Here is a 12,939-nt window from a genome sequence, read left to right on the forward strand (position 1 = left end):
TCGCTTGGACCCAGGGTAAGGTGGAAGGAGAGATTTGAAAGGATAATACAAGGGTAGTAATCCAGAGGGCCGGAAAGAAAACAGGGACCTTACACAAACTGTGGTCATGATGCGAAAACATTTTCTTTCTTTTTTTGGTTAATTCATATTCAGACATGTTATTCATTACAATTGCTAATACGTATCATTTAATTTATAAATATATTATTTCCTAAACATAGAATTTTATCTCCGGGATTTTTTTCCACTTGTTAAAGTTGCTCTGGCGCCCACCCAGAGTCGTTTAAAGTGGGTACCTGCAGGAAACTGGGGGATAAAGGCAACCAGGTGCATGGTGATGATCACATCACTCCCATTCTCAGCCGTGACCAAGAAAGTGTGGGGCCCTAACTCCACACCCCCCGTATGCCTTCATGGCATGGTTCAAAGCACAAGGGAGCACTTCTTCTTCTTTTCTTTTTTTTTTACTTGAACATAGGATTATTATGGCTGTTCGATGGTGCTGGTATAGAAAAATTGAAGGAAATTTGAAAACACTGTTGACTTGAGAATTTGAATGTAAATAAGCAGATTAGGAAGTGGGATCTATCGGCAAGTTGAACTTTTCCATTACTTTGAATCATAATATTGCAACTCTGCAATTGCAATACTTGCCTAATACTCCAACAGCATTTTGGATCATCTCTTTTTTCCACTTTTGGATCTGTTGCCCCTTAATAAGACATACCCTCCTTCAGTTGAAAGTTATCATGTTCCTGCAATGCCCTTACAATAACCAACAATGAAATCATGTGTGTGAAATATATAATTTTAGAATGACATTCATTTTCAAAAGGGGGAAGGTGTACTCATTACGGATGTCATGAATTGGGTTGTTGTTTTAAGTCCACTTTATATTGAGACTGGACCTACAGTTTAAAGTGGGATCTGAACCACTATGTGTCTCCACTGGGTATCAAACCCCGGAGTCCTTGATTACAAGGCAACCGCATGACCATTATGCCACGGGGGAGGCATAAGATGCCCACGGATCAACTAGAATGGCAGATAAAAGTGGCAATGAGACAAAGTTCCACCCAATGAAAATCTGTTTCACTGGCCAGCTCTTGGCCTTGCAAGGGCTGTTGCACCCACAAGTTCTTAGGACTAGCCAATAAATACTGACATTGTGTGATGATTGAAAAGGGATGCCGGAATCAACAGCAATAATCCAATGGGTATAGGAAGTCTCAATCTTTTAATGCCCTAAAATCTTCAGAAAACACAAACCATTTTTTAAAAAGTATCTAAATAGATTACACAAGCAGTACCCAACAGTCCTTCATTTTTAATTTACTTAATCAGTGTCATAAGGGAATGAAAGTTTGGAATAGAAGAAAGAGTTCAAATTTTGTACAACACAGTTCTTTATTTTCTTTTCTTACATTATCCATAACTTTACATGTTTTTTATTGCGAATATCTGGTGTTGTGTTACTGGTGTAAATGAAGAAATGAACAGAATATTCAGGCCTACTGGATTTTGAATACAAGCACTTAAGCCTACACTGCTATTGTATGTAGTCTTGGCAACAGTACATCGAGTTTCAGCTGCCCTACGTACACAGGCACTCTTGGGAATGGAAGAATCAGGAGTTATTAACATTTAACCTAGTGATTGTTTCCAAATTTACCAATACTACATCAGACATTTTGTTTAGCCTACACCTGCCATCTTTTGTACATGTTATGTAGATAGATATTTTTCAAGGCAATTTACATATAGTGGCACAAGTAGCCCCAAGTATGGCACTTGACTAACATCAGCAGCTAAAATTTATCATTACTGGAGCCTTTGTTGCATTCATGAAATTGCAATAGTAGAATGATGATGAAAATATATGCATCACAATCTTATAATTAGTCAGTAGTAGTTTTTGTAGAATTAACAAAATAATCACAATGTTTACTGAGGCATTACTTAATTAATTATGTCAATTGTGTTAAATTATAATTGGAAACATATTCCAAATTCACAATTGCTCATTGTAGTCTACACTAGGATAAATAAACTGAACCAAATACTTCTGGCAACTGCCTTGGATGAAAGCACTTCTTAAAGGTGTGCACAATGTTTAGTTTCCATTTTTTGGTTTACGAAAAAATATTTTGGATACACAGTTTACTCTTATATATGTTGAGGAAATGCCAGCAAACCAAATTTCATTTTTGGACAATCGGGACAAAACTCAATAAAGATGTACTCTTAGAGTTCAGATAAGATAAAAGAATATTGTCACAATTATATCTATCACCTCAAACTTTAACTTGTCATAATTTTTACTTAGAATTTATGCCCCTTGTTTTCTGATTTATTAAAATAAATAACATGTTACCAGTTTTGTATAACTTGCGAAAGTATTGTGTAGATAAAGTTTGTATGTGACATGGTACTGTCTCCATTCTAAATGCCGTAACCTTTATTAATGACATCACTGGTTCTTCGAAATTAATCAATCAATAAAAACTGCAACCTGGAAATATCAAACTTTACCTACACAATACTTTAATCATGTTTACTGCACCACACCACATGTACAATATTCACAACACACATGTATGTGTATCACGGTACAAGTATTTTCTGACGAAAATAACATTGCCATTCTAACAAAATGGCTAAAAATCCCAATTATACAATGGAAGGGTAGTATCATAAATGTCACAATCATTACTGTTACAGTCAACAATGTAATTTAATAATGTAATACTAGTGCAATTAGCAAAAAAAGTAACAACTCCCTTCATTTTTACATATCTCACTGAGGAACTCTGGTAAAACGAAGTACCATAAGTACAAAACACACAGTGCAAATTATTATTATGATGACAACAACAAATGAACAAAAAGCTTTGTCTTGTTTCTTATCCACGAATTCAAGACAGGGACTAGAAATTATCTTTACAAATCCTAACCGATGTTAATTATATTTATTCCTAGTCACATTTTTTATCGAAATTTCTATTATTTTAATTTGCTTTACTACATCTTTTGATAAATTGATGATGAACTGATGAAACTAACACAAAGAAATGTCCATGCTATATCTGGAATTTAACTCCAGACCAGTATTAAATCAAGGAGATGGTAGCCCTTAGATTCATGCACTTCTGAACTTGCTACTTTTTCCTGACTAATCTTGATATTTTTTTGTTTGCTAAAAACTGCAACTTGGTTACAACATTTGTAACACTTAATGGTAATTCCAATACATCTTATTATTACCAGTTGATATAAATATTAAAAGTCCTGCTTAAAATGTCCTCATATTTAACATTAATACAATTCTTGCAATTATCATCTTGCTTCTACTGAACAAAGAATAAACACAATAATGTTACATCTTACATACTTAATATATTGTCCACAATTCCACTCTTTACAGTGATATGCATTAAGGAATTCAATAGTATATTTTAGTACAAGTTGAGTTGAAAATTATAGAACTTAAATGAAAAAAAAAAACATCAATTGAAGTTAACACTGCTCTCGCATTACTAGTTACAATTTTTATCTCGTGTTTATTTCATATCTTGAACTAAATATCTGGAATACCGAAATCCATATTGTATCTTTGACAGAGAAGAATGAAATGGCTACAATAGAGTTTTGAGGGGATGAGACTACCTAAATAACTCTGAGTACGCAGAATAACCTTGGGAAATTCTGAAGAGGTGAAAGAAAAGAGAAAACTATAGTATGTGAAAAGTTGATGTACAGTATTATGAATATTGTACAGTGTGATCCATGAGTAATACCATGCAAATTGTCCATGACTATATTCATTAATTTTTATCTTTCATCCTGTACGTATGCTGGTGCAGAAGTTGTCAACAGTTTGTTTTGAGTTTTCTTTTAATACTTGAAGCTCTTATTGGGTCAAATAAAGTGCACAAACACGGTGATGGGCAATTTGCACGGTAATACTCATGGATCCCACTGTACTTGTTGCTCAGTACAGTAGTAACAATGATATTGGAAAAAAAATAGTTAAACAATGCTGAAACTACAATTTAGAGAAGTCGTCAAGTATCATCTGCTTCACGACATTAGAAAACTTGGATTATTCTTTTCGCCATGGTATAATGTCCTTACACTATCCCTCTTCTTGCCGAAAACACAAAATGTGCCAAGGTTGGCAGTCGAAAGCATTGCCACATCTTTTCCCTCGTCTCGCCTATCAGCAACCTCCCTCCTCTGGGTATGGTCACTGCATCACCCAGCGGCATGTATACTGGGAAGGGATGAAGACACGAAGGTTAAGAAAAGGACTAAACTGAATCTGTTGACTCTCACACACACTCAAGGGAGCAAGGGAAAAACGTCCACCTGCACCACCCCCTCCCTGTCCTCTTTTAGGGGGGGGTGGCAAGATGCTTGGCAACTACGAAATGGACTTCCTATGTGGGTGTGCACTAAAGCCCTAGATTTAAGACTGGTTTTCTCTCCCGAATGGGGAAACAAAGGATGCTATACCAGGGCAAAGATACAGGGTGACAATTAATTAATGACCACATTTATATTGTAAATTTTGTGGTACTAATTTGGTTTTTCTTTTTCATTGCAGGTGAATATAAAGATCGACCTTTGCAAAATTTAGTGGTGTAACATGGAAAGGTAGAGTGCACAACAGCGAGCAGCAATAGTGGAATTTTATTTCGCTAGCAATTACTCTGTGATCACTGCTCAAAGAAGGTTCCGTGTAAGGTTTGGCGGGCGTGCGTGTCCTTCGAGAAAATCAATTCTGCAATATGTTGCATTCCATAGAAACAGAGGCAGTGTAACTGATGCTAAACGTACCGGTAGGCGGAGATCTGTGCGCAATGAAGAAACAATTGAAAGGGTGAGAGTTGCAATCACAAACAGCCCAAAGAAATCTGCAAGAAGGTTGTCACAAGAAGTTGGTGTCAATAGAGAAACAGTGCGCAAAATCCTGAGAAACGATTTGCACTTGTTTCCGAACAAACTTCAGGTATCCCGTCAGTTGAAACAGACTGATTTTCAAAAACGTTTAGCGCTTTGCAACACAATGATTGGACTTAACACTAATCCGAATTTTGGAGAGAGGCTTATAATGACCGATGAAGCTCATTTTCACTTATCCGGTTATGTGAATAAGGACTGGAGAAAACCCTAATGAAATCCATGAACGCCCTACACATAGTGCAAAAGTTACTGTATGGTGTGCATTATCGAGATCATGGATCATAGGCCCATATTTTTTTGAAAATGCAAATGGTGTTACTGTAACTGTTAACTGTTATCGTTACAGACAAATGTTAAGAGCATTTTTTTCCCTGTGTTACAGCGTCGAAACCCCAATTTTGATGACAGGTTTTTTCAACAAGCCACACTAGTCGTGAAACAATGCAATTATTGCAACAGAAATGTCCCAATCATGTGATTTCAAGGTTTGGTGACTTTGAATGGCCTCCTCGTTTGCCAGACTTAACTTCTCCAGATTTTTTTTATGGGGGTACTTAAAGTCTAAAGTCTATGCCATAAGAAATGAAATTGACTTGATATCAAATGAAACACTTTCAAAAGTTATGGATCATGTGTTTGTTTGTATTCAGGAATGCATACGATTCAATATACCTCAAGTCTGTTATTTTCAAAATATAAGCAGTGTTTGTTATTTTCCTCTAATTTCATATATCATACTACTTACTCCTTTACTTTTGTAGCTGCAAGTTTAACACACATAAAATTATACTCAAAATAAATGTGGTCATTAATTAATTGTCACCCTGTATTATCAAGACACTACTGTACTGTCAATCTGAGAAGCACAATGCTTACATCTAAATGATGTAGTACATTTGCTCAATTTGAAATACCACTCACTCTACCCGTCAAGTAATGGGTTGGTGAGTTAATACATATTTACTAGAATATCAAGCACAACCCTTTTCTTGGAAACCCAAGTGTAGCGAAAAAATGTGTTATACAAATAGGTAACCTGAAGTCATATGAATCTAGTACATACATACAAGATGAAATAAAAGGACAAGTGCATACTTTTTGTCATGGCAAGTCTGGGGCCATTTATAAACAAAATGCTGAACACTATGACAACAAATATCAAATTATCTATTAGTGTTTAACATTAACGGAAAATAAATACAATTGAAAGTACTTACATGACTAACTGTACACTATAAGTACAAAAAATGTAACTAAATAATGAAACTTTACACATGTAATGACAAATAAGGAAAATTTGATCAAAGTTATAGGTCCTGTCAATATACATATACCTTGGTGTTGTCTACGCCATATTAAGAGCAGGTCAAATTGGTGTTTCATTACCTGAAGAACTTATTTAAAAAATTGACATATATAGGACAGTTCAGACAAAACTGCAGGAAGACATGATAAACGAATCAGTAAGTGCAAGACTAATTTCGTAACAATGTTTAAACTTTCGCAATACTGGCTAAATTTGTTTTCAATTCTCTCTCTCAAAAAAAACAAAAAAAAACACACACACACACACACACACACACACACACACACACACACACACACACACACACACACACACACACACACACACACACACACACACACACACACACACACACACACACACACACACACACACACACACACACACACACACACACACACACACACACACACACACACACACACACACACACACACACACACACACACACACACACACACACACACACACACACACACACACACACACACACACACACACACACACACACACACACACACACACACACACACACACACACACACACACACACACACACACACACACACACACACACACACACACACACACACACACACACACACACACACACACACACACACACACACACACACACACAAAAATCCATAATTTTCCACTACATATTTAATGTAACCATGATAAATTTTAAATTTTAGCTGCTTAAATGAAAGTTGTTTTTTTTTGTTTTGATGTTAAAGCAACATTCTTTTTTTTTACATTTATATACACACAAAAGGATGGACTGATATGAAATTTAAACGAATACTGACAGAGAAAGTGAAGATATCAAGATTAAATCATACTGATATAAAATTTACAGATAATGAGATTCTAGCAATATAAAATAGGTAATATTTGGGAAGAATTTGAAGGATTCTTTCACTTCTCGTTAATACATATAAACAGATGAGTGTCAATCAAGAAATTCACATTACATAAGGGTATATGAATTATATCTTTATATTCATAATAATAATGACAAAATGGTAAAATTGGGAATACGGAAATATTGAATTGGCAAAGTGATCAGCTATTAAACTGTTAAACAGCTTCATTGACTGATACAGTAATGATCAATACAGTATATACAAAAAGCATTCAACAGCAAAGAAATAAATAAAATAAATCTCACATATGTAAAAAAAATTGCAAACAACACACATTTAGCTGTATCCACAGAACCATAACAAAAAAAATACTGAGAAGTTATATTTTTATGACTGTAACCAACCTATCTGTAAGGAGAGACATTATTCGTTATGTATAACAATACTGCCAATCTATTAGTTTACATGTACATAAATGCAAAGTGAAATAATTTTTTAACTTACCACATTTGCAAAATTTCCTACAATAAAATGACCTTTTAAAAAGATGTTAAATTATCACCTTCCAGGATTTTTTTTTAAAGAGGCCTGGATGTTGAATGGAGTTGGCAGTAAGCTATAAAACAAATTAACATTAAAGTGTCCTTCTTATTCTTCCATTCCTGTGTCACTGATTTTATTATTCAGGTGTGCCAATATACTATGTACAGTCATGGACACATATCCATTGTCCAAGCCCATTGAGTTTAATAGAGTCATTACAACAGAATTGGCCATGACTGTACATGTGGCACAGAATATTTCATGCCAGTCAATAAATAATTTGCGTTTAAATACGCTTATGTAAGTCAATGTTTATAATGTAATATACAGTGAAGTCTGGATTATATTTTATCAATGGATGATGGTCAAAGAAAGACTCATTACGTGGGAACATATTGTGTTTGGATTTGGGTGGTTTTGACACAAACTTTAACGTCTAGGAATGTAAAAATTCAAATATTAATGCACGAGAGGATTTAAGGTAAAAAGAAATAACCTCTGGACATGGATATTTTTGCAGTGTAGCATTCGACAATTATAAGAGGCTTACAGATTAACATAATAGCATCATCATCCTCCTCCCCTCCCCAAGAAGCATATGGGAAGGTAGGTAGAGGCCGGACATATATATATATTATGTATTTTTATTTATATTATACCTATATGCATCATAAGTTCACAGAGTACGTGTGTTAAAAAATTATTTATAGCGTAACCTTTATTATACGTTTCAGGAGCCAGTGGAAAAAAACAATCAATTACACATTACAATATAATATTCAAAACCAATACATCATAAATTGCTAAATTAAAAAGGCTATGACATAAGATTATAAGCCATATTGGTTACATGTTGGTGTCGTGAAGACTTTGAATCTCATAATCTCACAATTTTTTTTTTTAAAAAAAAATCATCCATTTATCACGTGCCACATGGTGGTGTACAATGTTTTGGTATTTGGATATTTAGTGATGGGTACACAAAGTACAAATTGGCGAATCCGAAAAGCATTCTGGTAAGTTCACACACTCTTGCAACAGCATGATTTATGGTTTGTCGCAAGTAATAACAGTTGGGCATATTCCTATATTTTGAAATAGAGGTGGAAAGTGATAATAGAACTGAAAATATTTACGTAGCTTTCAGACCAAACTGACAAGCAGCCAGTGACAGACAGGGTTGCTTGTTTGTTGTGTCATTTGGACAGGGCGATTTTTCTAGTGTGTGCATCGTACCACCTTAGACTGCTGGTTGCACATGTTCAGTGAATGCAGTTTGTCGCTTCAGTGTAAAAACCCCATGATGCATGCCACTTCTGTCTGAAGGCTACCTTACAGTAACAGCCCCATCCAAATATCCCAAGTAACCAAAAGTGGTTGGCCCAACCGTACTGAAAATTGTTGACGAAATGTAAGAACATACCGTTGGGCAATGGTAATTCTGGCCATGGTTCCAACGTTGGCTCAATGTGTGGTTTTTACGTTGGGCCAACATATGGTTTTTACGTTGGGCCAACATATGGTTTTTACGTTGGGCCAATGTATGGTTTTACGTTGGGCCAATGTACTGAACACTAAATTATAAACAGGATTGTGTTCTGATATTTGTGAGGTCAAATGTAAACAATAGCACAAAAATTATTTGAGAAAATAAAAAAAAATAAAAAGTACACAGACATTTCCGTCACATGTTATCATTGTTTTCAAGGCATAGTACCTTCAAGTGGTAGCACAAAAAATTTTTAAAGTTTTCCACTTTTCATGGAATTTAGTCTGCACATAACATTGTTTAACCACCTTCAGAAGAATACATGTAAGAATGTTCTTGTTCTGCTCCAGCTAAAGAGACAAACAATAAGCAATTCCAAACACATCTTTCATTCATGGCAGGTGACAAAGGACTGGTGAGTGACTGCAAGTTAAAAATAGCTTCTACTTTCATTAAAAAAAATATTATATTTCCAATATGTGCTGCGACTGAAATATTTGAAAAGAAACACTGTTGCATGTCATTTATTTTACAATCTAGAATTTACAGCATACTCTTGAAAGTTGTCTTAACATGAAAAATGTTCTTTTTAAAACTGGTCTTGACTCACTTTCCCATGGTTGGGCAAACGTTGGCAACACCATTGGCCCAATGTAAGACCAACATCAATTTGCCAACCAACGTTAATCCAACCTTTCCCACGTAAAAACTGATGTTGGCTCAACGGTTGTGGTTACTTGGGATAGGATGCCCAATTATTCTTGTGGAACAATGACATGGTATGTTGGCATTTAAAGAAACAGTATGAAACAACCCTCCCACATACCAAAAGTGGACTTAAAAAAAATGCATAAAATAAATACAATCTCTTCATTACATTACATAAATATGTCGCAATTTACTGTTGTTTTATTCTTGCACAAGAAAATGCTTCTCTTCTCTCTCGTAATATACTGAAACTCTCTTTTTTTAATTCATATCCTTAATTCGAACCATCAAAGATTATATATATCTGTAAACATTTTAAATATTTCAACATTGCATATAAAATGACATATTTCTAATAAATGTTAATATATGCACAATCATGCAAGAGATTATGACTTGTGTACACCAAACTGAATGCTCTCATTTAGATGAAAGTGCATGTTCAGAATATTGTTCAACAGGTAATGAGTGGTAACATTTATTAACGACTCAGGTAAGTAACAATTAAAAAACAATCTCATCAACCTCATTACATGACAACTTTAAAAAAAATTAACACTTCTTAGCACAACACAATCAAAATTTCACAACTGTGCTTTGGAAAAAGTGAATATGATATTCAAACATCAAGACTAAAAGAAGTGCATTATCTGTCATCTTCAACATTACAATAACAACGCATGCTCACACATTCACGAAGAGAGGAGCTTTTATGTAATAGTATATTTATAATTTACATTGAATTTGCATTCAAGTAATCAACAGTGACACGCAGATACAAACAAGATAAACCCCAAGTTCTAGTATAATATGCACATGTGTATAACAACTGTATGTTTTATTTTAACTTTTGATATATACACACACAACAGACCATGAATTAAATTGATTAAGGCTGAGATGATACTGATATCAATGAACCAGTACTGACCATTGCCAGTGGCACTGGTATTGGAGAATACTGGTAAAATTTTATTCATCAATATTGGCCAGTAATTTTCAAGATAGCTAAATGTTGGCTATTTGAGTATGGGTACCCACAGGGGGAATTAAAGGGGTACTAGACCCCACCACTTCCTGCAATGAGAGAAAATGCATGTTTATTCTTCCCTGTTCCTTTTTATTTGTAAACCTTTGTTCTTTTCTGATTTTATTTTGCTTAGGCCCTCTGAACTTTACAATCTCTCTGTTTGGGTGTTTTCCTTTTTCTCGCTCTATAGAAATTCTTTCCTCCCTCTCCTTTGTTCCATTTGCATTAACCCTGACGTCAATTCATTTCATTTAAGAATACAACTTTTTGATCACCCCCAATCTCCCCCTGGAAAATATTCTGCGGTCACCCATGTGTATCCTGATAATCTCGTATGTAAAATTCTGGTTCAGTGATATGTCATAGTTGGAATGGAATACTTACGTTTTAACAATTTCAAATATTCTGATTTTTATATCATTACAACGTTACACTATCGCATAAGATCATAACATGACTTTCCATAACTTAATCTTTCTGTGTAAGTTTTTTTTATGTTTATTCCAGTTATATTGCAATCTCTCACATCTAATGGACATGTGAATAAGGCAAATAGTTGAATCCACAAATAGTAAGCCTCCATGCACTTCCTTTTAACACGGACCAAATGACTTTAAATTGACTTCATGCTAATACATGCTTTCCTTAGAATTCGAAAACGTCAGGAAAGAAACTTAATGTCCATTTCTACAAAGGAAATCAATTTCAATTATTCTACATGCGTTTCCCTTGTGACCCCCACCCTTTCCTTCAACCAACTGCAAAAAATGAGGAACAGATTTTCTCAGGTTTTCACCCATATGAGTTCTGTAAAAAAATTTTGAGAGCTGGCATCACTCTCTTACCATCAATATCTGAAGATAAGTGTGTCTGATCTCTGGAGCTTATAACCTTTTGCAGGACCCACGGTTGATAAACTGTGAGAATATATTCATACTACTTGTCACGAGAATTCCCAAATGCAAATTAAAAACCAAAATGAATATAATTTTTCCATAAACAACATAGCCTCTGTAATGTATTCTAGTTTATAAAATCATTACTCAGTTTCCATTTTTCAAAATGCTAAAGTTCTGATGGATTTTAATTCTATTATCCCAGTAAGTGGGGTCAAACACAAAGAACGGCAAACATGTGTATGTTTTGATTCATGTAAGGCTTGTTGTACATTACAAAGAACAAGTATGTATGATACGTATGTATCAGTTTTGGGGCCTCACATTCTGAAAATGATATTGCTCAGAACTTTATCAACTACAGGTATCATTAGTTTACATTGTAGCATCTTGCACAGATTTGCAATCCTTCATACACACAACAATAATAATATATATAGTCTTAACCTTGTGGACAGTGTTTATGTGCAACCCCTCCCCCACAATGATCTCTTTAACATGTTCGGACAGCGCAGGACTTAAAAAATAAATTTTCCTTTCACACCAAGATCTTTATTGTGCTACCACAAATAACTGCTTTAACTTCTGAGATTTGTCTTTTGCACATATGTTACTAACATCATCTATGTTCACTTCATTATTACTATTATAACTTAATCTTATTTAATGCATTCCACCATGATAAGGCCATCAACAGCTCGAAACCTCTGCTTTCAATACTCAATTCCTCTCCGCACATATTCAAACATGGTAAATGCTTACAGTGGAAATATATCACATTACCAACATATCTATGTATGTACAAGGGGGAAGAAAAAAATATATCACTGAATAATAAATTAACACCTAATAATACTAAGGTATAATTCATTGTACAGCTTATTGCTACATGTTTTGTCATCTGCTTAATCACAAACTTCGCACTCAAGTAACAGAAATACTAAATGAAAAAAGCTGCACAGTTTCATAACTGCATGGAAATTCGATAACATTGTACTGTATCTTCAATGAAGAAACTCAAGGAATGCCTTGGGAACTTTGCCCTTCTGAGCACCTCTCTCTCCAATCACGTAGTCGGGTTCCAGATCTGAGAGTTCCTGGACTACTATAATCTGCAACAGACGAATATGGAA

The 12,939-nt window shown here is 34.7% G+C and overlaps 1 protein-coding gene across 2 annotated transcripts in view; it reads right to left on the reverse strand.

Annotated features, from left to right (window-relative positions):
- Nucleotides 1-9,424: 9,424 nt before the first annotated feature.
- The window catches only part of EndoB (SH3 domain containing GRB2 like, endophilin-B), a 41,962-nt gene continuing 38,447 nt past the window's right edge, over nucleotides 9,425-12,939 (reverse strand). For both annotated transcript variants that reach the window (XM_083113299.1, XM_083113298.1), the window contains one exon: nucleotides 9,425-12,918. In XM_083113299.1, coding sequence (XP_082969425.1) covers nucleotides 12,811-12,918 — 108 coding nt within the window. In that variant the 3' untranslated portion in view covers nucleotides 9,425-12,810. The remainder of the gene's footprint in view (nucleotides 12,919-12,939) is intronic.

Source organism: Lepisma saccharinum, chromosome 27, assembly GCF_977018435.1.
Source record: "Lepisma saccharinum chromosome 27, izLepSacc3.1, whole genome shotgun sequence".
NCBI lineage: Eukaryota > Metazoa > Arthropoda > Insecta > Zygentoma > Lepismatidae > Lepisma > Lepisma saccharinum.